Genomic DNA, 27,942 nt, shown 5'->3' with positions numbered 1-27,942 from the left:
GGAAAGCTGTGGATTGGGAGAAGGAAAAAATCCAGCCCCACTGAGTCCAGGGCCATATTACCCATGGGTGCTAGGGGTGCAAGGAACCCGGGTGTTGGGTTCTCAGGAGCACCAGGCTGAGAGTCCGGGGAAGAGCCTGCCCGTCGGTCGGAGTGCCGCAGCGGGCTCTTCTGCTGTGGGTGCCTCTGCACCGCAAGTTTGGGGGTGACCGAGCCAGCGAGACGCTGAGGCGGGCGGGTGGCTCCGCCCTCCTGCGTGCCTGGGACTAGGCAACCGGGGGGGGGGGGCGCCGGACAGATCTTTGTACCCTGGCGCCGCATATGCTTAAGACAGCCCTGACTGAGCCCCACTCAGTCTAATAAATGGAGGAGCTAGCAAGAATGTGCAGACTAGCCTAAAGTTACCAGATGTCCCCGTTTCCTGTGGACAGTCCCCGGATTTACAAATCAGTCCCCATACAAAATCCATTGAAGTTGAAAAGTGTCCCCGGATTCATTGAAAAAAATCTGGTAACCTTAGACTAGCCATGTCCTCTAAACAACAGTGTGTATGTGGCATTGGTCCATAGGAGGACATATGTTTTAAAAATGTTTTGGGACATCTTGTAGCTCAGTGATAAGAGTGAATGCATGTCCAAGGTTCTAGACTGAATTCCTTAGCATCTCCAATTAAGGGATCTCAAGTGGATCAGAGTAGACAGTGCTGGGCTGGAGAAAACCACTGATTTGACTCTGTAGAACAAGAGCTTCATATGTTCACATGTGATTAACTCACACCTATCAATGCCATGTTGCTTGAACATGCACATGTGAGAAACTTTTGGGTGTGAACTCTAATTACTATGTAGAAAGTATATTTGTAGAATAACAATTTCTAAACAAAGAAAAGGCTGCACTATTGCATAACTGTAAAGAGTTATATTGAATGACTGAGAGCTAAGACTTGAATAAATTCCACATATTAATGTGAACCAATCAAACAGATATTTGTTATGTGACCTCTAGCTTCTGAGGACATTATAAGTGTAACCATAGCCTTTCAACTGGTTATTGAAATGAGAATACACACACCTTTATCTATCTGCTGAAACTACTTACCAGACACCACCTTTTTTGTTTGTTCAGACACCTTCTTTGGAATATCAGCCAGAACCTTTCTTGCCTGCCAGTGCCAGAACCCAGAATAAAGACATATGCAGATGGAAACAAAAGACAAACAACACAGAGATCTCAGAATCACATATGCTCTTATAGTGTTGAATAAAGGGCAAAGCAATGTGAATAAAAAGGCATTGCAATACATGCTGATTCCAAAGAGGAAGTGGGCTAACAATACCTTCTGAGGATGCATTGATGGTTTGAGAGGCTGTGATTTATGCTGCTAGGCAGAGGCTGTGGCTCTGCTCCTACTGCACAGCCTCTCCCAGTCCCTGGCACACTGCCACCTGGCATGGGCACTCAGAAAGCCTGCTCTGTGTGGCACACTCTGATTGCGGAGGAGAGAGAAAAGATGGCCGGAGGGAAGGATGTTACCTTCGCAATGGTTTCCTGAGGGTTTGAGTTTGTCAGATTGGTCAACAGCTGGAGTGGGCGGCTGAAATCCGGAACCTGTGGGAACAGATAAAGTGGCAGTTTATCTATCTATAATAAATTAAAGTGATGGTGCATTGTGTTCTGGGAGAGGTGGGAATCTTTTGTGTTTCACTCAAATGTTTACACTGACACAGGTAAGAGCAACATGGCCAGCCCTCCGCTGAGATTCCACAATGACATCTATTGCACCACTGGCACTGGCTTTAGCCTCTGTCTCAGTAGTGTCACTGTATTAGCTAAGCCCACTTACCCTGAAAATGGTGCTTCTTCCCATGTTCTCTAAAAACCCACCATCCCTTTCCCAATGTCGCTGCACTCCAACCCCATTTTACCGCACTAAGATTGGCCCCAGGCTCCAGGTTCACCGCTGGCACACCCTCGCAAGGCACACCACAGTCTTTCAAAGTCTGGTTGATATCAGTGCTCAAGGCAGTCAGGTTTTGGTTCAGCTGTTCCTGAAGGTGCCGCAAGTGATTTGTTGTCTCATTGACTGCCTGGAGCTCTTTTTCCACAGAGCTAGTCACTGCAATGGACAGAGAAACAGAGTGAGGAGGAACTTTGCAACCTCCACCCCGGTGAGAGATAGTTTTTAGCACAAGGGAAATAAAACAAAGCTAAATAAATAATTTTGTGTACCCCACCCATCCGAGTGCGTTGCCCCAGCCACTCTGGGTGGCTTCCAATAGAATAAATAAAAACACAACAGAACATCACACACCGAAAGCTTCCTGGGCTGCCTTCAGATGTCTATGGTAGGTCAAATAATTATTTATCTCTTTGACACAGGGCAGGTGCCACTACCGAGAAGGCCCTTTCTGCCTGGTTCCCTGTAACCTCACAAGGAGGGAACCACCAGAAGGCCTTCAGAGCTGGATCTCAATGAACAAATCAAATGCAATTTATTTTGTAAAATTTATATGGCACTTGAATGTGAAAAGAAAGGAAAGAAACCTCAAATCAGTTAACAAAGATATAAAACAATGAAATTACTGTATCATATATATATATATATATATATATATATATATATATATATATATATATATACACACACCTACCGTGTTTCTCATATTTTAAGGCATCCCCCAAAAATAAGCCATGACAGGATTTCAAAGGGTTGGTGAAAAATAAGACATACCCCGAAAATAAGCACTATCGCAAAGCCCCGACCGAGCGAGAGGCGAAGCTGCGGGACCCAGCAGGAGCCTCGGTGTCCCCTGTGCGAAGCCCTGGGACCCGGCAAGAGCCTCAGAGCTCGTGCGCTAACCCCTGGGAGCCGCGGCAAAGCCCTGGGACCCAGCTGGAGCTTCAGCACACGCGCGCACTAACCCCCGGGACCCGGCTGGACGCATAGCTGAAGCCGCGGCAGCTTGCAGGAGCCGCGGCGAAGCCCTGGGACCCAGCTGGAGCTTCAGCGTGCGCGCGCTAACCCCTGGGACCCGGCTGCGAGCCTCAAAGGCGCGCGCGCTAACCCCCGGGAACCGGCTGGACGCGTAGCTCAGGAGCCGCGGCGAAGCCCTGGGACCCGGCTGGAGCCTCAGCGCACTGTGCTTGAAGCCCTCGGACTGCAACTGAAGCCGTGCGAAGCTCCGACCCAGCGGGACCCAGCAAGAGGTGCAGCTCTTCAAAGCCTGTTCTGTAAGTGCACTGAACTCTTGTTGGGCTAAAAACATTGAGTTTGCACGGTATGCATGCAATGCAGGAAAAGTTTGTGAAAAGCATGCTTTTATCATGCTTGTTTGGGCTCTGTTCTGCTGCTTTTGATCTCAGAAACCTTTCACTTGCTTGATACACTTTATTAAAAAAAAAGACATCCCTTGAAAATAAGCCATGGTGTGTTTTTTTGAGGAAAAAATTAATATAAGATGTGTCTTATAATATGAGAAACACGGTATATCAACAATAAGTTAAAAAACCAGATTAAAACCCCTGTCAACATTTGACATATCTGGATAGGCTTGCCTAAACAAAAATGTTTTTAGCAGGTGCCAAAAAGTGCACAATGTAGGCACCTGCCTCATGTCAATAGGCAAGGAATTCTGAAGTGTGGGGGCTGCCACACTACAAGATCAATTTCTTACAAATACTATACATGACCTATAACATTGCCAGTTCCACAGATTGAAGCAGTCACATAAAGAGGGGTAAATACATAAACAAAACAAAACAATGCTTTAAACAAACAAATCAAATTCAGGACACTGAACTGCAGCAACAAGCACTTTTCTCCCAAGTAGCGGCTGGCTATCCTTTGGCCCTCCAGAAGTTTTTGGACTCCAGCCATGCTGGCTACGGCTGATGGGAGTTGGAGTCCCAACAACATCTGGAGGGCCAAAAATTCCTGACCCATGCTCTAAGCTTTCTTTATCCTCTGAGCACCTTTGCCTTGCCCTGTGCCATAGTTAAACAGACACACTTTCTGGGACTCCATCTCTACTACTGGATCCCACAACACACTCCTCTTTAGACAGTAGGTCAATACCATTGAGAAGATGTTCAGCTTCATCCAGTGCACCGTTTACTTGTCCACCTATTTGGTTCTTGATCTTGTCTCCCAAAGTCTGCCCAATCTCTGCAGAGAAAACATCACAACAAGAGGATCAACTAGAATGCTTCCTGCTATTATGTCACATACCAAATGCCAGAAAAAAATTGGTTTATGGACATGGAGATCTCCTTGAATGATAAAGGGATAATGGACAATGCTTTGGGTACAGGGCCGGCTCTAGGTAGAGTCCCGGTGGCGCGGGGCGCCAGGGCGCCGGGCCAGTAGGTAGGGTGCTGCGGGGGCACCGAAGCGATCTCCGCCCCTCAGCGCCAGGGCGCGCAACCTGCTCGAGACTGCCCTGTTTGGGTACAAACCAACGTTCTACAGTTTAAGTAGGAGCAGAACTCAGTGATGACTGTGTGGATGAAGCAGGCCACAAGGGGATAGGAAGGAATTCTGCAGATGACCACTGAACTTCTGGGGCAGACTTCTAATTCTCAGGAAATTCTGGGTCTGTATGAAGCTGTCTTGTGTGGTGGAGTACTGAGCTTCAGGTGAACATCTTCTTAGTAAAGACCCTTCCAGTACTGGTCTGACTCTACCCACCCTGGCTGGACACTGGATCTTCCTGGGCAGGAAGAAATATAAAAGGCTACCTATTTCAGCTGAGCCTTGCTTGAGCAACAAAGTCTTCCTGAGCACTGGTGTGTTCCCTGAATCCTTCGTTCTTCTTTGTTTATGCCAGCTAGTTTGTCCTCCATTTCTGACTCCCAAACTCTTGGTTTGTCCTTCAGTTGTGGCCTGCTCTTTGACCCTGACTCTTGGCTTGCTCCTTGACCACACCTCCACCCCTGAGACTGGGTCATTTCAGTTGATTTCCAAGCTTGAGGCCTGCTTTTTTTGCCTCCCTCCCTCAAGGTTTAGACAACACAGATTGTGACCAGTGGTAGAGACTTACCTTGCAGGCTCTGATTGGCTTGCTTCAGTGGCACTGAACTGGAGTCAATGATGTCATTAACCTCCTGTGAAGAACCAGGAAAGTGATGAAATACAGTATGCTCTGCAGAGGAGGGGGCAGCAAGCAGGATCAAGATCCTGAACATATTTATGGTCATGGATATAAAATATATAAGGACTATAGCATGATGTGCCTTGCTTGAACACAGAGGACTCAAAAGTGCCCATTGTACTGAAGTGCATTGCTTCCGCATTGTCCCGCTCCCCAGTTTTACACCAATCCAGTTGAAAAGGTTTGTTTGAACTCCTGAATCACTGCCATTTAGAATACATCTTTCCACAATACTTAATTGATATTTGATTTTTAATATATATATATATATTCTATGAAATAGCATTATGTAAATAGCCTAAATAAATAAATATTGTGTAGAAAGTCTACAAAATAAGCCCTAAAGACTACCATCCTGTGCACACTTACTGGGAAATCAGTCCCCTTTGACCACTAATTTCGACATAAACACGCTTAGGTTTGTTCTGCAAAAATATCTGTGGAACTTCATAATGGATCACAGCTTAAAAGCAAGTGTTCACGAGTGTCTTCCACCATAGAGGCAAATACTATTTGCAAAAAAAATTGAGGAACTGAACATACAAAACTGACTACCACCTAATTCTGCAAGTGAAGAGACACTGAAGCCACAGCCAAGCCAACATTTTGTGGACTGGGAGCACAACTGAAGTTACTTTGCCTCCAGGTATGGTGGGTGTTTCTATCCAGACCAGCTCCTGCCAATCCCCATGGTTAAGCATGGGTTAAAAAGATGTTTCACACACACATGTAGGTTTTGCAAATGGTTTCCCAGAGAACAAGTTAATTCACTATTCAGAAACAGCTCTAAGAAGTTAGCATGGCATGATCTATTGGTCCCTGTGTTTCTTGTAGGAACTGCCTTCAGTGGGAGGTACCATTAAACCAATATACCTTGGCAAACAATGTAGCTCAGCACCATTTTGATCATTCTTCTGTGTCAACAGCAAAGCAAGTTTGTGCCTTCCAGTACTATGAACCGTTTGTGCTGCTGTTTAAACGAGTATATTTTTATATCCGAATCAAAGCAGATATGGAAAACAGGTGCCTGAGAAAGCACTGAAGTCCAGAACTACCAAGAGGACTCCTGTAGACCTGTCATGATCCCAGAATTCACCTTGTACCTGTGCTTGAAAAGCCATGGACCTCTATTCCTGGCACAGGATTCTTCCTCGGGTATCATCTGATCCTGTTTCCCTTGCCAACTGATAGTGGCTAAGTAGTTTGCCATGGCCACTGAAGTGTTGGAAGTGCAGATTTAGGGCATGTCAGTGGGATAATGGCCGCTAAACAGTGCAATGATGCTCATAAGAAGTAGATCATTGGAGGTTGGGAGGTAGGGATACAGAGGTGCATTTCTGGGGAACAGGGCAAGGCATATGGAGGCTGGTGTAGGAAACAAGCAGAGGAAGAGGAAGAAGAACACCTGACTATGTAGGCAGGGCAGTAGAATACATGGAGGATAGGAGGACAATACAAAAGACACCTGCCTGCAGAAAGGAAGCAGGGGAAGGCGCATAATACAGCTTATAGACTATATACCTTAGGGATTGAGTTCAGGAACATGAACAGGTTGTCCATTGTATTGTTCAAAGTGACGAAGCCTCCACTGATTCCCTGTGATATCTGACGGTTGCTGACATACGTACAAATATCCCCAGCCCTGCAGTGAAGGAAGCAGGCAGAGTTGAGAAGACAACTCTTCATGCAACCAGTCAAAAAACATAACAACGGGTACCAACAAAGTTGTGACTTATTTACGAAGTGCCTTGATTGACATTGTGCCCTTTTGGGGGGAGCAAATGGAGGATACAGCGTAGGCAATGTGAGCAGGTCATAGAGACAGCACTCTATACCTACTGGTACCCCCCCCCAAAGGCAGCAGTAAAACTTCAGCTTGCATGTCTGTGTGATTTGTCTCCAACTATTTACTCTGTAGCACCCACTCTGTGCTTGCAACACATTGTAATCTTGAATGTACTGTATAGGTTGATTTTGCGGGTGCCTGGTGGATGCACTCTCTTTGCCCCCGGTCAGAGGTTAATCCAGGTCGCTTTTAGATCCATTCCAACTTTATGATACTGAAATAATTCAGCACTTAATAGGCACCCTGGGTTCCCTCGGGTCTGCAAGAACCTCCATAGAACTAGTGCAAGGACAAATGGTGCAGAAAGGGCTCTGGCAGTTGCTTGTGCCTGTGGTGGCATGCTCCAGAGTAAAAGCCAGCCATGCTCTGGTTCCCAGGCAGCCAGCCATGCCACAGAAGGCTCCTGGGAGTCTCCCTTCACACATTTATGCTCATGTGCCTCAAGGTGTTCTAGGAGAAAATTAGTGACCAGCTGTTCAGACTTGAACCATGTGCTGAATTGATAGGAACAGTGATGCTGGAGGTCAAGTCTGACTGGAAATAGTGTCATTCATCATTTCCCCTAGACTCCAATGTAACTCTGTAGTTGTTCAATGAGGAGATATACTTGCTTGAGCACGGGCAAGAATTAAAGCCTACTTTGATCATTCTGCACTGCTAAACTTCCCTAGAGGCTGATCTCCCAGCTCCCCAAAGGTTTGGAAACTCATTCTCCGCTGCCAGAGCTACTAACCTCAACTTTTCATTTCACACAATAGAAGTAGCTTACATGCACAGTGCAATTTCCTGTTGGGCCTCCCTGCAGGAACCCTCCCATTCTCCCTCAGCTCCAGGAAGCCATTCCTTTGCACAAGACCATCATAAAAGGCTGTGGCCAGACTTAAAAGTGATGCCAAGTAGACAAATAAATTGTCTCATTTAAACTAGACCTGCAGCCACTATGTGTACAACATCAGCACGTAATAGATGTGCCCACCTGGCCTACGAACAGTGTACATGCAGGTGAGACAAGGCAGTTCATATCAGACAGCTAAGCAGGTACATCTTGCTTGAAATTCAGTCCGAATGGCAGTAGCTGTATAGTTGGGGGCTGCTCCATCACCTGACCTCCCTTCCAGCTGAGTTACCAGGATGGAGGGTGGGAGGTCAGCATGTTGCAAGCATGCTAGCAAACATGCTCCACTGGTGCATTTGCACTGCACCAACCTCACCCCTCAGCCACTCTGTCGTAGTATGCTGTACTGACTCAGCCAGAGGGAAGTCAGGTGAGCAGTACAACCTCACCATGCTGTCCACTACTGCTGAACGGGCAAGGTAGACAGACTGGAATAAACTCCCTGCTGAACTGGTCACAGCAATAACCCACTCCCACCCTGTTTGTCTATGTTCAGTATAGTACTCAACTCACACGAGAATGGTAGTGACAGCTAGCAGGAATGCAAATAATGTCCGCCTCTTGCAATTGGTGTTTTTCGTCTGCTTCTGGTACATGGAGCCACCGCAGTGCCCACAGCAGCGGCAGCAGCAGAAGAACAAACCCACCAGGGGCACAAGGATGATGAAAAGAAGACCAATGACAAGGCAAACAAGGAAGCCTGTTTCGTATACAAACATCTAGAGATGGGGAGGGGAGAGAAGAAAACAAACAGACACAGTAGTCAGCTAGCATGATCATTCAAAGACGCTGACACTTGCTTGCCCCAAAATAAAAGGGTGAAGGGCTCAGCACAGGGTGGTCCCCAAGAGTCCACTGGTGGTTCTTCTTCAAAAACAATCTGGATTTATTAGAATGTTTTCTTGGCCATGTACTGGACATGAAGTTTGTTATTCTGGAGTCCACTTTGCTCATCTAGAGGTAGTGACCTAGTAGCATGTACCAGGGCTTACAGGTTTCTACCTCTGCTCCTGCATTCCTGGCAAGGCTGCTCCTGTTAGTCATCAGGGTATATGTGTGCTTGCATAGGGCATTGCGTTCTTGCACACGGGCTTCAAAAGTTCCCACCCAGAGTCACACATAATCACAGGTCCAGTAATCCCTATGAACAATGCGGCTCTGGGTGCTCAGACCTCAGAAGGCCTTCCCTTCTTAATAATAATAATAATAATAATAATAATAATAATAATAATAATAATTTATTTGTTCCCCAGCCACTCTGGGCAGCCTCCAACAAAGATTAAAATACATTAAAATGTCACACATTAAAAACTTCCTTAAAGAGGGCTGCCTTCAGATGTTTTCTAAATGTCAGGTAGTTGTTTATCTCTTTGACATCTGATGGGAGGGCATTCCACAAGGCGGGTGCCACTACCGAGAAGGCCCTCTGCCTGGTTCCCTGTAGCTTTGCTTCTCGTAGTGAGGGAACTGCCAGAAGGCCCTCAGCGCTGGACCTTCCAGGATAATGTAAACAGCGCATGCTAGCACCAAAAGTGTACTGGGAAGGCATGGTGCTGTCTAGGCAAGCTTGGTCTAGTCTGATCCACCAAACCAGGGGTTTTTCTGGACTTCTTCCCTAGCACTCTCCTTCCAATGCCACAGCTGATCTTAATTTCACTTTCCTGAAAGTAGAGCCATCATGCATCCCTGAGCCGCTATCAGAATCGTTTCTGGGTTTATTAAGCTTGCAGAGAGCAACTGGGAATGTTTTCATTTGTACTGTTTACATGTTTATTTAGGCACTGACCACGTTTGACTTCTGGGTGAAGTGTCAACCTTTTGGTGTTTGCTGAGCCTACCACACCAACATTTCCTGTCCAGGTTCACCAACTGCCACCCACTAGCCTCTGAGTTCCATGACCCAATACAAAAAATAATAATAAATAATCACCTCTTTATACACTGCTGGGTCTGTGATATTAGCCTGGCGCTGGAGCAGGCGAGTCAGAAGATCTGAGGAGAAGCACAGAGGGGTCAGCAGTGGTGGGGAGGGGGGAGAGGGAATATACCATCACCTACATTATTGGACATTTGTGCATCACTCAACACTGAGATCTCTTTAGAAATTCCTACCCGTAGTTTAAGTTACCACGATGAGACCCTATTTTCTCCAGCTGTCCTCCTCCAAAGCTCTCCTGCTATAACCCGTTTGAATGACTCTATGCACATCACATATGAAATTGCTTTCTCTTTTTATTTTGTGCCTCGGGCTATAGTACTCAATAAACATTATGCTGATAAAAAAGAAACTTTTTTCCCCTTTGCAGCCCAAGTTAAGCAATACCCCGCTTTACCACTACGGGGTGCCATACTGTATGCTTAGCAATCATGGCCTCTGAGCTTCAACAGCTCTGAGGAGAAAATGCTGTGTCCTGGGAACTGCAGAAAACAGACCAGACTTTCAGACTTGTGAGGTTTACTAGGTTTTACCTGGAACCCTGAGATCCATCACCCAAAGCCTAGTGCAAAATACATGTGCTTAGCATTAAATAATTCTGAGCCTATGTTCCTTCCACACACAAAAATCGCACCAAGATACCCCAAGCTTGTTTCATTTTGACAATATAATTTGGAGAAAAGGGATCGTTTTGTTGCCACAAAACAATTGGTAGTTGGAAACCCTTGCTGATCTACTGCAAATCACTCGAAGATCTACCAGTAAAGCTAGATCTGCCTTCTGCCCACTTTGATCTAACAGGTAAAAACATAAGCACCTAAGGGCTATGACACCAGGATATGATCTAACAAGATGAGCCTCACTAAATTAGGTCAATGGCCCACCTATGTATTCCTCTCCCACTACTGAGCAGCTGGTTCTAGCCCGTAAACATATGGGACTGAGAATATCAGTTTCTCCACGTTTTAGGCTTGAAGGGACACGGGTGCTGCTGTGGTCTAAACCACCTGTAGTGACTTTGGGTGGTATTCAACTGAATTTTACCTACTGAAATGAACAAATGTGACTAAGTTAGGTTCATTCATTTCAACGGGTCTACCCTGAGTAAAACTTTGTCAAATGCCACCCTTTGTTATGCAAGGAGGGAAGTTGGGTGATCACCACCTAGCAGATCACTCACCATATACACCATATACACAATCAGATTTAAAACACAGGAAAAAGAAAAATGCACTGACAATAAATTGAGCTGTGACCCACAGAATTACATAAACACAAATAAGCAGTGTTGAGCCTCGAAGGCGGGAGGGGGAAGACTATGGGGCTATTGACACCAGGATATGATCTAAATATTAGTCTGCAGGGTAGCGTTACTGAACGGGAAATTCCTGCATTAACAAAAGTTGGGGGGGGGGAGATTAAGATCAGCACTTTTCCTGTGCAACTGAAACACAGCGACTAGTTCTGGTGCTTTCATTCTAAAGTTTCGAGGAGTTTTCAAGAAGAACAAGATGTTAAAAAGCACTGGAAAGCACAGAAACATCAAAAAGCAAGTCAGAGTCCATTTTATGCTGAATATTTATCTAAATATAGCAAGAAGTATGCCAAGGCTCAGGTCTGGCTGAGGATAAGCTGACTGACTGGAAACTGGAATCTCTGATGACAGTATGGAGTGGTATGGAGACAGGAGAGGGGATGGAGAAAGAGTCTCTGCTACATGTCCAGTACAAAGCAGTGTGTGCAGACCTCACACCAGAGAGGGTCAGGAAGCTTTTCTCTTCATTGGATAGATTGGATAGAATGGCCTTGTAAATGTGTGCAAAGAACCAGACCATTGAGCAGACTTGGAAAGTTAAATCAGAGCCAAGGCCTGCATGCACAGGACACACACACACAAAATGCCCAGGGCTCCGTTTTGGAGTGTGTAAAATAACAACAAAGCATAGGGATGCCTCCAAAGAGCACAGTGAGCTTCAAAGACCTTACTCTCTGCCTCTTATAGCTGAGGCTACTTTCCAAGACTGTTTAACATTTTATACTAATCGTTCAGCATTTGAGTGCATGAGGCAGTGTCCATTAGCTGTCGCTGCAAAGAGGCAAGCAAACTGGACTCTACTAACCAGGCAGGCTGCAGGCTACCAGTGATGGACCAGTGCCCATAAGGATGACCTCAAGGGATAGGAAGCCTTTTGGTTTCTTCCCTTAGGGGAAACATTAGGGGAGCAAAGTATGCACCCCCATGAAAGTATCAGATAGATGATGAAAGGCCCCTGAGAGAGAGGCAGGGAAGTGAAGATCTTCCAGGGTGAAAAACGAGAAGAAAGGGAAGGTGGGATCAAGAGCTCGTTTCGTATACAGAAAAGTATGTGTGTTTGTACACTATTTCTGCACTTTAGATATCCTGCAGGTTTTCCCCTCCCATATTTACCAAGAGGCTCTTGTTCTTAGATATGCACTATGTTCTATAGTTGCATTTGAGATAAGTAGACAATAACTCTGTTGAGTTGTGAAGTTTACTGCTGGGAAGACATTGTGTATAATTTGACATTACTGCTTAATATGTTTTGCTCATAAAGTATTATGTACAAAGGTCCGTACAGTAGTACCTCGGGTTACGAACGCGATCCGTTCCGGATCGCAGTTCGTAACCCGAAAAGGTCGTAAACCGAAGTGTCATTTTGCACATGCGCAAAACGTGATTTTAGCGCTTTGCGCATGTGCAAAGCACACGCACCGCTTCTGCGTATGCGTGGAACGTACGTGCGCCGAAAAATACTTCCGGGTTTGCGGAGTTCGTAACCCGAATTGTTCGCAACCTGAGGTGGTCGTAACCCGAGGTACAACTGTATAGTTAAAGCTATGGTTTTCCCAGTAGTGATGTATGGAAGTGAGAGCTGGACCATAAAGAAGGCTGATCGCTGAAGAATTGATGCTTTTGAATTATGGTGCTGGAGGAGACTCTTGAGAGTCCCATGGACTGCTAGAAGATCAAACCTATCCATTCTGAAGGAAATCAGCCCTGAGTGCTCCCTGGAAGGACAGGTCGTGAAGCTGAGGCTCCAATACTTTGGCCACCTCATGAGAAGAGAAGACTCCCTGGAAAAAACCCTGATGTTGGGAAAGATGGAGGGCACAAGGAGAAGGGGACGACAGAGGACGAGATGGTTGAACAGTGTTCTCGAAGCTACGAACATGAGTTTGACCAAACTGTGGGAGGCAGTGCAAGACAGGAGCGCCTGGCGTGCTATGGTCCATGGGGTCACGAAGAGTCAGACACAACTAAACGACTAAACAACAACTATTATATATTCTCTACTACAATTCATAATACGCAATAATTGGTATGTACCGGTATATAAACTGTTTTATTTTATTTTTTAATTGTATGGCTATTTAGTTACATATTGACATATATTGCTTATTATGTTCTACCGGTATGCTGTAAATCACCCTGTGGTCATTTGATGAAGGACGGTATATAAATTAATAAATAAATGTAAAAATAAATAAACAAACTGCTACTAATAAAATTTAGCATGCAACTCTTCTTGAGAAACTGGGGGAATGGGCATGGCTTTCAGTATGGCTCTCTGCTAGGCTTAAACCCCAGTTCCTCTGCCTCCAAGAAAGTACAGGCTGTAGCCATCTTTGAAAATATGACTGTGATTAAATCATCAGAACATCAATAAATGGCACAGTATTCTTAGCAGTATTGCAACAAAGGCAGCGATTTTTAGCCCTCATGCCAGAGAAGCTGGGAAATGCAACCACAAAAATAAAGAAACCACATAATAAAAGAACATGAAAGGTCAAAATGTGTAAACCCTGACTCATGATATTTGAACGCCCAGAGTGGACAATGGCCCCACACAACTTGAGGACGTGGCTCTGAACCAAGCCTTTAAAACTTTATAATGCTTACTGTGGACCCATGTGGATTTCGGAAGAGAAGATTGCAACAAGAGGTGCTGCCAGGACTCTGTGGCACAGTTCACACCTGTGAGCCGGACTCCTGGTTTATTCCTCCCAGACAAGCCACGAGTGGTAAGCCACAGAACAAGCCTTGGCTACAGCTCGTGGCATTTCTGGATTGAGACAAACTCTGAGGTTCAGATGTAACCCGAAGCCAAACTATAGCTTTCAGCAGCAAGGTAGAAAGAGCAAAGCAGCTGCGGCTTTCTTTCCAGGAACCAGCATGTTTGTTCATTTGTGCTAAGCCACTGTTTGGTTTAGTGTGATGTATAACTGGGCCACAGAGTCCTTGGTAACAGCACTTCTTGTTCCTCCCTCCCAAGACATCCACCTTCCCCGTCCAGTTCCTCCTTCCTGGTCCCATTTGCCACCTCTCTTGGCTCCATTCTTTCCCTTCCTCCTCCCTGTCCCCCAAACACACTTCTCTCTACTGCATCTGGGAATCAGATCACTTGGGGGGGGGAATTTTTTAAGAGAAGTTAATGATTGACTGAAGCTGGAACAGCTCCCTTGCCTCAACCAGATATATTGGTACCCATGCGTTCTATGAAGAGTGCCACTCCTGCCAAAGTGGACATCAAACAGATATTCCTCACTCCCTCCCTTTCAAAAAGAAAGTCAAACTACATTTAGATGGAGATTGAATGAAGATTTATTGGAAGATAAAAAAATTATGGAAGAAGTAAAGAAGGCCCTGGGGGATTATTTTGAAATAAACCTCCAGGGGTAGACTAAATTACAAACGGTCTGGGATGCAAGTAAGGCAGTAATGAGGGGACTGTTTATACAACAAAATTCGATTAAAAGGAACTTGAAAGGAAAAAGGAAAAAAGAAATCTTCGATGAAATTATGGAAAAGGAGAAGGAACTGTCAAAAAAAGCTAACAAAGGGTCAGTAGAGCAGGCAATTAAAACATTACAAACCCAATACTCCATGATAGTGAATGAAGAAATAAGCTGGAAAATAACAACAAGAGTAAAGCAGAAATATTTTGAGCATGCCAATAAATCAGGAAAACTGTTGGCATGGCAACTGAAAAAAAGTGAACAAAGAAATTACCTTAATAAAATTGATGCAAACGGGAAAATTACAGATAAGATGGAGGAAATAAGAGATGCATTTGTGAAATATTTCTCAGATTTGTATAAAAGGAAATGAAAAAAAATCCAAAATAGAGGAATATATAAAAAATACTAAACTGCCAAAAAAATAAAAGAGGAACAAATAGTGATTCTAAATACCCAAATAACAGCTCAATAAGTTTTAGAGGCAATAAATTGGACAAAAAGTGGTAGGTCTCCAGGGCCAGATGGACTAACGGCAAAATATTATAAAAAGTTAAGTGAACAATGATTGAATCAATTGAAAGATGTGATGAATGAGATTTTAAAGACAGGTGAAATCCCAGGAACATGGAAGGAAGCTTAAAGGTAAAGGTAAATGGACCCCTGACCATTAGGTCCAGTCGTGACCGACTCTGGGGTTGCGCGCTCATCTCGCATTATTGGCCGAGGGAGCCGGCGTACAGCTTCCAGGTCATGTGGCCATCATGACAAAGCCGCTTCTGGCAAACCAGAGCAGCACATGGAAATGCCATTTACCTTCCCGCTGTAGCGGTTCCTATTTATCTACTTGCATTTTGACGTGCTTTCGAACTGCTAGGTTGGCAGGAGCTGGGACCGAGCAACGGGAGCTCACCCCATCACAGGGATTCGAACCGCCGACCTTCTGATCAGCAAGCCCTAGGCTCAGTGGTTTAACCCACAGCGCCACCTGGGTCCCCCAGAAGGAAGCTTATATAACAGTAATTACAAAACAAGATTTGGATCTAATGCAAACAAAAAATTATAGGCCTATATCATTATTAAATAATGATTATAAATCATTTTCAAACATTTTGGCTAACAAAATGGGGGGGAATCTAAGTGGATATATACATCAGGATCAAGCAGGGTTTCATCCATACCTGGAGGTAAAAAATGAGAAGAAGAAAAAAAGCGGCAATGATGTGGGCCACATCTAATACAAAAGGTATATTTTTTAAAAAATAACTACTCTGGGCATCAGGGGTTTATGACGGAAGGACAGAAAAATAATGTCAGGGTGTCTATTTTTGGCTGGGTTCTGCAGTTTGGCAAAGTCCATGCTAATGGGGTGGCTCAGGCCCAGCTCTTCAGGTTGCAAGCGTGCTGCACAGTGAAGTACTGCCTAACCAGTCTTTATATAAGTATGTGAGACTGCCACCAAAACATGGAGATCAATTATACTGATCCAGCTGACATAATTGGACTGCCAGCAAATATCTGAGAGAGTCTCCTACCAAAAGCTCTTGAGTAAACTTAGCAGTCATGGGATAAGAGGACAGGTCTGCTTATGGAATGGCAAGTGATCAAACAATCAAAAGCAGAGGGAATAAACAAATGAGGGAAATAAGCCATGAAGGCCACCTTGAAGGACTTTCTATTGTGACAAGCAATAATTAACTTGTTCACAAATTATCTGGAGGCAGGTATGAGATTTGCAAATGACCGCCACAATATTCAGCACAGTAAAATCCTAAGGAGACTGTAAGGTACTCCAAAAAGATCCCTCAAAACTGCAAAATGACAGGTATTCAGTTCTTCTGCTGTGTAGCAAATGGTAACGCCTCTTGCCTGCCTGGATGGATGAAAGAGAGTGTGAGTGTGTGTTAAGAAAATACAATAGCCTAATCTATGAAAAGTAATATTTGCATTAATTGCTCCCTGCACTTTGCCTTTTTCCACACCCATTACAGGCATGCAACCCTTGGAAGATTGCCTGGAAGGGAATGTGGCCCCAGGACTGACAACGGTCGCCCCCCGCCCCCCGGCAATAAACCTCTGAATACCATATATGGGGACCAACAACAAAGAGGAAGCTTTTGGCTTCATCCCTTACCTGAAGCATCCAAGATGGCCATTCTTGGAATCAGACCCAGCTAGACCTTCAAACTAATCCAGCATGGATGTTCTTAGGCTGGACCTTGTTCATTTCCCCCCCTTTACATTTCACACGCCCCAAAAATACATTATGAAAACCTGTATTCCTGTACATACAACCAAACTTAAAACAGTATACATCTGCTTTTTAAAAATAATAATAATAATAATATTAAGTGATCCATGAGTTGGAACTGGTCCTTGCTTTTCTGGAGAATTTGTGGATGAAATAAGGCTCCAGCATTTCCCCGCAAAAGTATCTTTGTGCTTTGTTCCTCTTGCCAGTCTTAATTTGTGAGTCAAATTTTTCCATAAGGGCAGGGATCTTATTCATACCTAACCAATTTGATGGTTTGAAGGTCAAAAGGGGCACCAATCCTCACTAGCTATTACTCAAAAAACAAAACAAAAAACCCCAAATCATTAAATTGTGACTAGCTAAATCATTGATTTTAGGAGTCTGTCTGTGTCTGGTCTTTAAAGGAGCAGGAGTCAGTAACTGTTGGGAAGGTCATGAAGTTAAGGTTGCTGACCACAAACAGAACATGAGTCAGCATGCAACACACTGCTACAAAAAGAGGGCCCAACAACGTTTTAAGTTGCATCACTAGAAGATAAGAAATCATAATCTCAGGGCCTTCTTCGTGATTATACCAGATAACACAGCCCACCTCAAGGCCAAACTAGAGGAAGCAGAGGCTGCCACGCTCCTTTAATCCTGTCTCCCTCCTATTCATATATATAACACAGAGAATGAGGGACAGTTTAAATTGACAACGCCATGCTGGTGATGTCAGGTGACCTGCACTCTGACCTCAGAGAGCCTTGAGCTGTAGTTACCCATGCTCTGGTAACTTCCAGGTTTGACTACTGCATTGGACTGTATGTGGGGCTGCATCTTTGAAGGCTGCCTGTAAACTGCAATTACGGTATATGTGAAATGGGCAGAGATCCAATTAAATAAATCATTGGTAGTGAGGGGCCATTTGTATTTTCTGTCACCGGAACCAATATGTTCGGAGCTGTCTCTGGATCATCCCTCTCTCTTTCTGGCACCTCTGAGACCTTCCGCTGGATTTTTACATGAAAGTCTGGCCCCATTTATTAGAAAGCATGACATAGCTTGGAGGTTTATCATGCAAAATGCATATGGGTAGGCTGAAAGTTAGTCTTAAACTGCACAAAGATGTATACAGAAACAGGAATGGGTGTGGACTTTTGTTTTGCTGCAGGGTGCCTGCTGCTTCCCTCTGCCTTCCCTCCTCAAAGGACACACACAGTAGTTATAAACTAGGTGCATATTGTCTCCTGAGCTTCAGACACAGTTTTCCTTTTGTGCTGTTTTCTCAAGTGCCTGCATGAATAAGTCATCAAACATTTGTTCAGCAGTTTATTTTTCTTTTTAAGAAGTTTCTTTACACTTTTAAAAAAACCTGTTCTGGTGATTGGCACAGAAGCCTGAAACAAGCAAGCAGGCAAATGGAGCAAGGAGAGAAATAAAAGTCACATTCCTGTGCCCACTTACACAGGAGTAATTCCCATTAAGCTCACTGGAGCTTACTTCTGCACAGACATGCACAGAATTGCACTGCATGTTGTTCTCTCAATAGCTATGAAGACTCTCCAAAAGTTGGCTCATATTTTTTCAACATTTGAGGAAGGAATATTGCACAATAAACGCACCCAGCAGCTAATGGTATGTGGCTTCTATCTGCCAGACTCACTTATGTGTAAATTATGCCCCATCATCTCCTCCACCCACTTTTTTAGTCATACTGTCACAAAAACAAAGGACACAATATCTCATCCTAGCGTAGTAAAATACAGTTTTCTGGTTGTATCCAAAGTCATCCCCTTAGTACAAGAACTTCCACCTCAGTAATAGGAATTCCTCTCCCTCTCGTCTACACACCCACAAATCTGTTCCAGGGTTTCCCCAGTTATAAAGAACAGATTGTGGGTGTGGGTGTACATGGGGAGAGGCAGTCCTGCTGTAGTCCTCGCACTAACAGGCCAACTTTACAGGGTGCAGCCCTTTGTCTCCAGCACTTGGTAGACAGTGTATCCCTGCATTGTGCCATAGCAAGGTACTGGAAACTCAAAAGTTGTTTGCCATCCACACCCCTTATCACTTATCAATTCTTGTCTCATCCTGGGAAAGTTGTCAACTGAAACATCTATCCCAAAGGCAACTCCACAGTACATGCAGCTCCTGCTATCTAAACACAATGTGTTCCCTGAAATCGTTTGGCGAGCATTTGCATAACAAGTCATTGATCTCCATTTATTCCTATGGGGAAATTTCTAATGCATTCCTGACCATTGAGTTTTGACTCCCCCCCCAAAAAAAAATCAAACCAGGAAATCCCTCTGCAAAATGCACTCTGATTTGTCCCATCAGTTTCCCCTCTCTCCAACAAGCAAACAAGAAAGTAAAAAATGCTCTCGTTCTGATATCTGAATTTCCACCTAGTGGGTGTTTGGAAAGTGGGACCCGTGTGCATAAGCTGTTGATCACAGTCTTTGGAGAAGATACGTTTTCCCTTCACAGGCTCATAACCCAATTTTGTTCTGTACCACAGTAGCCCTTGATAATAGGGAAGACCCGGTCTGGCAAAACCTGCCTTGCTATACCACTTACCTGCTGGGAAGGTGTTGGGTTGTACCATCCCTAGGAAGGAGCACGCCATACTGTACAAGCCCAGCAGGCCACCACTTGGGCCAGTGGGCTGTGGGTGATATTGAGGTTGTGTGAAGTTTTGCAGAGCCATCTTGGTAGTGGAACTGCAGGCCCCTTTCAAAGTTCCTGGGCAAGAAAGATCCTGAGGAGCTTCAGATCGTTTCCTTCACAGGAATCCCTGCCTGTGCACTTGGATGCAAAAGATTAGAGAATTTTGCCCCACCAGACCAGTGAGCTCAACTGCCTGCCTGCAATAAAGCAAAAGTGTTAGTGAGTTGGTGCAGTTCAGAAATCAACCAGGAAAATACTGCGGTAGGGGGTGGGGGCAGATATGAAATAGCACCTACTTCCTTGTCCAAGTTGGGATGTGGGTGAGTAATGTAGTCAACAGGGATGTTCTGGAGTTAGGACAGAGGACACAGAAAATAGGAGGCCCTTAATGCAATCCACAAGCTCATGCCCTTAACTCCCTCCTCGCCCAATTTTAGCCAAATCATGCCACCCCACCTTCAAACAGTAGTTTAGGGGCCTGGCACAGAAGGTTAGGAGGCATATGCCCTACCTGTCATCTGAATACTGCCACCTTCCCCTCTGCCAACCTCAGTCGTAGCCAACAGTATATGGGCAAGAGCACAGCAAGAAAATGCAAACGACTGCAAGGAAAAGAAGACTTCAGGAGTTCAAACACTGACCATGATGCAGCAGGGCCCAGTATTGCAGTCATGCCGAGGAGTTGATTGTTTTCTAACAGCTTGTCCCAAGTTGGGGCCCTTCATACACTTTGGACTACATCTCCCATTGGCCTTTGTGCAGGCTGGAACCGATAGGAATTGCAGTCCAAAACATCTGAAGGGCACCATGCTGGGGAAGGCTGCTTTAGAATTAAAGCACAACAAAGCCATTTTTGCACCTTACCCTTACGATCCCCGCCAGAATGGTTTGAACAACGCTGGGCTGCAGAGCTGCATCACCCAAATGAATTGCTGGGTTAGCAAACCTCTTCTGAGATGGGATGGGGCAAGTTGTTTGTTATCATCACCATCACTATGTATTTAATCGCTGCCTGACAAACCAAAATTCAACAGGTGACGCATTTTCCAGCATAGAATTCAGCGGGGAGGGGACAACTTTATGTGCTTATTGTCTGCCCTCCTGAACTACAGAGTTCATTGGAGAAAAATAATCATGTCAACAGTACATTTGCGTTTTTCCAGGACTGCACATGAACCTCAGGGTGAATAGATAACTATTCTAGCTAAAGGCTGGGAATACTGTCCCTCTGAATATTACTTGGAAGGAGAGGGAGGAAAGCAGGACAGAAACTTTAGCTGAGATTCCTGCATCGCAGGGGGTTGGACTGGATGACCCTCGAGATCCCTGCCAGATTCCAAGCTGATGTGGAAGCTTTCCGGGGGCCCAGGCTGTCACGGGGGCAGGGGGCAGAAACAGGTGGCCGGACAAGATGAGCCTGTGGCCTGACTCGGTGCCAGAGCATTTCTCTGGTTCTTATGAAGCCCACGGTAGAAACCGCGCCTCTTTTGCGCCAAATTCGAGCCTCTACCACTCCAAGAACTAACATCCCAGACAGCAGCCCCCTACTCAGGAAACACCAGCCAGAACTAAGAGGCGCCGCCAGGATGAAACACCCTGGCCGTCCCATCCGTACCACCCTCCAAGCAACCCTGCTCGCACACTTCCTCCCGGAAAGCCCTTCTCACCGAAAAGTCTCCTCACCTGCGGCGCCCCAACGAGGCGGCACGGCGGGAGGAGGAGGAGGAGGAGGAAGTAAGCGGCGCTGCCGCCGCTGCCACGGAGCTCAGCACCGGCTGGGAGGGAGGAACGGACTCACTCGCCCTCCCCGCGCCATGCCAGGCTCCGGCGACCGGCCAAGTGCTACTGTCCGCCGCCCGGGAGGGAGTTAGGAAAGGAAAGTCTCAACTTCTTTCGCGCGCTCCGACCCCCTCCCCTCAGCCCGCCCGACAGATCCCACGCTTGGTCGCGCTCAGGCCGGGGAGAGGAAAATCGATTCAGAAAGCCGCCCAACCCACGCGCGCCTGGGAAGGGGGGTTCGCCTCACCTGCCGCTGCCCCCTCGCGGACAATGGGGGGCGCAGCCTCTGTGGGAGAAGGAGAGCAAAGGCTACAGCGAGGGAGCTCCGTCGGGCGCCGATCCCCATAGCGGATTTCCCTCGGCGTGGAGCGAGGGGGCTGGACCCAGGAGAACAGCCTCACCTCCTTTCCAATCCAGCCTACTCGCCCGCCCTGCCCTCCCTTCCGTTCCCCCGCCGCCGGCCCGCCGGCCGCTTTCTCTCGGTCGGTGCTCGGTGGCCTGGCCCCTCCCAGCTGCCCATGCCCCCTCCCCGGCCCGGGAGCAAGCGAGAACATCCCTGCCGCCCCCCAAGGCCGGAACCCGCAGGAAACTCTTGAGCGCAGCCCCTTGAAGTCTCGGGAGGTTTGGAGACTCTTAGATGCTCAAGGGAAGCGGGCGGGAGGTCCGGATAGATGGAGAACTGGATACTTTCCCAACTCACCAGACTGCTTCTGTCTCTCCCCCGAGCACAAGATGGTTCCTCAGCAACTTTCTTTTTCTCCATTTCCAGGTCTTTTATTCATTTATATTTATTAAAATAATTTTATGCAGTTAAACCCAACGTATTAAAAAAACTCTAATAAATACATTAATAAAGCTTTCCAATGGCTATTTCCAATAAAACACTAAACACAAAACAAAACTATTTCTTTTTACTATTCACTTTTTGAAATGAATGGTTATTAGTTTTATCTGTTGCTAGCATTGTACTGAATATAATTAAGGATTTTCTTCCATTATACATTATATTATTATTATTATTATTGAAGAAAAAAGCTTGTACACCATACTGGATGGACATTATAATAATAGCATAATAATGTTCTTACCCACACACTAAATACTATTACAAACTGCCTGATCCTAGCTAGATTTTAATATCTCAAAAGAGTGTAAATCCGTAAATTGTACTGGGTATGTATCTTCTGGATCTTTATTCTCAATGTACTTTTGTTCACCTCTCAGATATTTTATGATCAAGGGGATTATCAGTTTTCATTTAAAAATCATAAATAATAGCACTGGAGAGGAACTGTTATTAGTGGCTAGGAAACATATGAGCCAAAAGGCAAGTCTTTAATTAACTCTGAATTCACACAACTGTTCTGTGGGCTTTGTGCATATGCTCCCTTTATTGTGGCTTCAGAAGGTCTGTTTTTTGTAAACACTGTGACACTCTCCTGCAAATATGGGGAGTCTCTTGAACGTGCAAAAACTCTTACCTAGTCTGTATTTTGCTGCCACGCTATTTGGGTTGGGATCACCAAATCTGATTAATATTATTATTAGGGTTGTCTTTGCCATTATGCATGAAATTGTGGTCTTCCTCACACAGTGGATTTTAAGCTACCAAGTTGTCAAGTATTAATTACGTTACCATAGGGCTTCCATTTGCATTTTCTGCCTCCGCTACCAAATATCAGGCTGCCTTTTAATATTATTATTCCCAAAATAAGATAATCTATCAAAATGTAATCCTTCTTTTCACCCTTCCCTCATTCTCAAGTTTATTTAATTCCACAGTTCATCCCCTTGGATTCCATCTTTGGTAATAATTTAAAAATATGTGAGTGAATTTATGTACAACTTCATCTATCTATAAATTATTTATAAACAGACAGAAACTACGTATGACCGTCATCATCATTGTTTATTTGTATACAGTATTACTTTTTGGTATTAATTTTCATTAATACAATTTCAATATTTTAATTTTGACACACCCCTATAATTAACAGAAATCATCTGCTCCCAGTTTCAAATTGGAAACCTATAATATATTTGTTTGCAAAACATCTGTGATTTATGGGAAAGTATCCAAAGAGAAAAGACAAATGGTAGAAGAATTGAGGAAAATGACAAAATCTAAAAGCGTTGTTGGAGGAAGGATTGCTATGAGTTTCATATAAGGGAAGCATTTACTTTCCTAGCTTCAATTTAAAAGTGTCTAATCCAGTATATAATACTTTTCAGCTAGAACTCACAAGTTTACATAGTATTACAAAAACAATAAGCATCAATTTAAAGCTATACAGTAAAACAGAAAAGACAAACAATGGAGGAAGCTTGTTTTTTTCATGCTGCATTTTTAGCCAGGTTCTCTTCTCTTGCAGAAGGAAAGAGCCCAGATCCGTCTCACCTGCAGTGCTGGGAGGTGGATACAGCAAGGCACCAAGATGTTTCTACTGCATTCCAAAGCCTCTCAGGCCAATAATGTTATTGGAAGCCCATTATAGTGAAGTTGTCTGCTGATTGTGTAGTTCAGCCCTTGGTGATTGTGATTACTGTACAAAATAACCCTGGAGGGAATAATTATTCAGAATGAATTTGCATGGAATGCAAGAGTGTAATGCTATGCATGCAGGATTTAAAGTTTTTCAAACTATGGAAGAAGACTTAGGCATGTGGCACACACTACTTCTCATTAAAGTAGTTCATCATGGGAGGTTGTTCAGGCTACTGGGAAATGTGGGGGGAGGAGAGAGATGGAGATTTAAATGTTAAGTAAACATTAAGGAACCTTCCCAACACTTGCTGACCTTTCAGTTCCCATTTTATCAGTTTTGTGTGGCCGACATTTTCTGGGTTTTTATTGGTAAACATGTTTGCATAGACAAGTACATAATCTGGATGATGGGACATAAACCATACTTTAGCATGGAACATCTTAGGTTACCTTGTGACTGAAGAGGATGGCTCTTGAAATAGATTTTGCTGTTCAGTGATTTGGTTAATATTTTTCTTGGCAATGCCAGAAAGCTATTGCCAGGAGATGTAATGTCATTAGTGCAATCTTGTTATACGTACAGTACTGAATTGATGTGGTTTTGGGTATGGTGTTATATTGGCTATTATGTTGTGACTGTATTATGAAATTGTTGGTTGGTTTTGAGATGTATTCCTGTTTTCTTTGTCATAAACCTCTTCGCAGAATTCTTTTCTATGGAAAGGTGGCATACAAATAAGATGGTGATGAGACTGAACCCCATAGAAATAGTCCTTATCTAATATTAGGTGTTTGTTAAAACAAAAATGAAAGGGAACATTTTTGTGGAGAAGACAGACAGAGAAACTATGTTGTATGGGAGAGAGGGGCATTTTCAGCTGAGCCTGATGGGACTTGTAGTTAGGGTTGCCACCTATCCTGTATAATACAGGATTGCCTTGCATTTCAATGTAAAATGCTATGTCCTGTATTGATACAGTTTTATCCTGTATTTCAGGTCTCCTCTTTCTCTCTCTGCCAAATTAGGCATCCTCACCAAATGCATGTCTGTGAAAGGTCATGTATTTAAGCTCTGGGTAGCCAAGTGCAAACAGATTTAAAAATTCACGTGTGTATGTGCGCGCGCGCATGTTTGTGTGTTACAAATTCCAGAAGGGCAATCTGGTTTGGCTGCAATAGATTGCAATGGATTGGTCTAAAGTCACTTCATCACTAGATGGGAAAAAATCTCCCCCAACCACCCCACCCCGCCCTGTCATGTATTTTGCCAGAACAAAGGTGGCAACACTACTACTACTACTACTACTACTACTACTACTACTACTACTAATTGTAGTCCAAAATAGCTGAGGGCACCAGGTTGGTGAAGGCTGCAGACAACAAGCTGCAGCTGGAGTGATATAGTACCCTGGGTTAACCTGGCATGCCCTATAATAATTGATTGTGCCTTGAAAAAAAATTCCTTCAGTAGCACCTTAAAGACCAACTAAGTTTTTATTTTGGTATGAGCTTTCGTGTGCATGCACACTTCTTCAGATACCTGAAGGCACCTGATTGTGCCTTGGTGAATCCCAGTCTTGGCCGCATGTAGGAAGGGCAGCTAGCAGTAAGCTTAGCCTTAGAGCAACTGAGAGGAGCTGAGAGGCAGAACCAAATAGAGGAAGCCGCGCTGAACAAGGTCTGGGTGTTGTGTGGGAATGCTGCTTGAGTGAAAATTGCAGGCACTGTGGGGAAGGATTTGGTGGAACAATGAGTTGAAGGAGACAGCAGAATAACATAAAAGCACTAAGTAATAATTAAAAGTGAAAGCCTATTAGTACTGATTTCCTTTATCAACTATTATTGAATTATTAACTGACACAATTGACTGTTGCTTGTTCACCTTATCTTTAGTAAGTATTTAATGGTATACTGTATGAGTTGTTGGGTAACACATTTGGTATTTTGTTACCTACTCCAACTCCTCTTAGAAGAAAAGCAGCTTCTTACTACCATGCACTCGAGGCTTGTTAAATAATATTTTGATTTCCTTTAATTGCTGCTGTCTCTGCCTGTTTCCAGAGCAAAAAAGAAAAGCTAAGCCTGTAATCCAATGCTCATTTATTTGGAAATAAGTTCCATTAAATAAAGTGGGATTTTCTTCAGAGTAAACATGACCAGAATCTGCTGGCATATTTGCTCAACCGAACACCTCTCTGGCCCTGTCACAAATGTTCTCGAGCATTAAAATGTGTTCTGGCCCACAAAAGCTCATGCCACAGTATGTTTGTTAGTCTCCCCATGATCTGAGTGACACCCTCTTGAATAGCAGACATGGCAGGGCATGAGGCTGTGTCAGAGCACTAACTCAGAGGGGTTCAGAAAGACTTCAGTTCCTACCTATAATAGGCATAATAAGCTAAAGACATAAACAGACATTGCAATAACTGTTATGTATCACAACATAAAAATAGAAGGGGAAGAAATGGAGGCAGTGAGAGATTTTACTTTCTTGGGCTCCTTGATCACTGCAGATGGTGACAGCAGTCACGAAATTAAAAGACGCCTGCTTCTTGGGAGAAAAGCAATGGGAAACCTAGACAGCATCTTAAAAAGCAGAGACATCACCTTGCCGACAAAGGTCCGTATAGTTAAAGCTATGGTTTTCCCAGTAGTGATGTATGGAAGTGAGAGCTGGACCACAAAGAAGGCTGATCGCCTAAGAATTGATGCTTTTGAATTATGGTGCTGGAGGAGACTCTTGAGAGTCCCATGGACTGCAAGAAGATCAAACCTATCCATTCTTAAGGAAATCAGCCCTGAGTGCTCCCTGGAAGGACAGATCGTGAAGCTGAGGCTCCAATACTTTGGCCACCTCATGAGAAGAGAAGAATCCTTGGAAAAGACCCTGATGTTGGGAAAGATTGAGGGCACAAGGAGAAGGGGACGACAGAGGACAAGATGGTTGGACAGTGTTCTCGAAGCTACGAACATGAGTTTGACCAAACTGCGGGAGGCAGTGCAGGACAGGAGTGCCTGGCGTGCTATGGTCCATGGGGTCACGAAGAGTCGGACACGACTAAACGACTAAACAACAACAACAACATCACAACATAACAATAACCTTCCTGTATTTTAAAGCCTAAGTAACAATCTCCAGCTGTGACACAGAAGTGAGATGGCTTTGTCCCTGGACCTTCCATTTTATGCAACTAGTAGAAGCTGATGTACACTTCAATACATCATGTCCTGTTCCCTTTATAAAGACCTGAGGAACGAGATGATCACCCTACTCCTTCTAACCATCCCAGGGCGCTCAACCATGGCCATAATGCATTTCCTTCTATCAGACCTAAATGATCAGACAACAGCTAAGGTTGCTAGCTTCATTGCTGGGGCAATTAGAATAAGGGCCACCAACTGATTGATAATTCAGGATTCTAATTTGTGCTTTTTTTAAAAAAATATTTTTTATTAAAGATTTCTTGAATTACAAAGGTGTGTGCAGTGTCGCTCATATTTTAACATGTATCATTTTTGCAAATCAGTTTCATTTGTTAAGACACTAAGAAGAAAGAGGAAAAATGAGGTAAATAGGATCTTTTATTGTACACAGTGTGCTGTTTTTTTGTTGCTATGGCCTTTGGCTAATGCGAATGTTGTTGTTGTTGTTGTTACATCATCAACAGTGAATTAATTAGGGGAGTGAAGCGCAGTTTTTACCATACTAGACAGGTTCACTCTGAGATTTGAATCTATTGTTTACTATGGACTGCAATTCTTTATATCCCAATCATTCAGAATATAAATCCTACCAAGTCAGCTTGCAATTAATATTCAGTGACATATGTTTAAAGCACAATAAGCAGATAAAAACACATCAGGATCCTTCCCACTGGGCAGTTAAGGGTAGATTTCCAAGGGGGAGGAGCAGGCCCTGAGGGGGCCATTCTTTACAGATAAAGCTATATGAGCATCACAGTCTTGCAGTATGAGTTGGGTAGCTGTGTTGGTCTGCCGTAGTCGAAACAAAATTTAAAAATTCCTTCCAGTAGCACCTTAAAGGTAAAGGTAAGGGACCCCTGACCGTTAAGTCCAGTTGTGGATAACTCTGGGGTTGTGACGCTCATCTCGCTTTACTAGCCGAGTAGCAAGCACCTTAGAGACTTTATTGGTATGAGCTTTCGTGTGCATGCACACTTCTTCAGA

General features: G+C 44.4%; 1 protein-coding gene across 4 annotated transcripts in view; it reads right to left on the bottom strand.

Moving 5' to 3' along the window:
* LOC118093703 (prominin-1-A-like) overlaps positions 1-21,731 on the bottom strand; it is a 42,184-nt gene extending 20,453 nt beyond the window's left edge. The window contains exons 1-12 of one of the 4 annotated variants that reach the window (XM_035133305.2): positions 21,517-21,731; positions 20,002-20,092; positions 19,787-19,837; positions 19,401-19,687; positions 9,821-9,882; positions 8,404-8,609; positions 6,671-6,791; positions 5,039-5,102; positions 4,075-4,164; positions 1,925-2,115; positions 1,533-1,607; positions 1,098-1,161 (exon numbers count right to left, since the gene is read on the bottom strand). In XM_035133305.2, coding sequence (XP_034989196.2) covers positions 1,098-1,161; positions 1,533-1,607; positions 1,925-2,115; positions 4,075-4,164; positions 5,039-5,102; positions 6,671-6,791; positions 8,404-8,609; positions 9,821-9,882; positions 19,401-19,530 — 1,003 coding nt within the window. In that variant the 5' untranslated portion in view covers positions 19,531-19,687; positions 19,787-19,837; positions 20,002-20,092; positions 21,517-21,731. The other 3 variants (XM_035133308.2, XM_035133307.2, XM_035133310.2) reach the window with 3 other exon arrangements.
* Between the last annotated feature and the right edge of the window lie 6,211 nt (positions 21,732-27,942).

Source organism: Zootoca vivipara, chromosome 5 (genome assembly GCF_963506605.1).
Source record: "Zootoca vivipara chromosome 5, rZooViv1.1, whole genome shotgun sequence".
In the NCBI taxonomy this organism is placed as follows: Eukaryota; Metazoa; Chordata; class Lepidosauria; order Squamata; family Lacertidae; genus Zootoca; species Zootoca vivipara.
The sequence above is the reverse complement of the archived record's forward strand: the minus strand, read 5'-3'. Positions and strand labels throughout refer to the sequence as shown.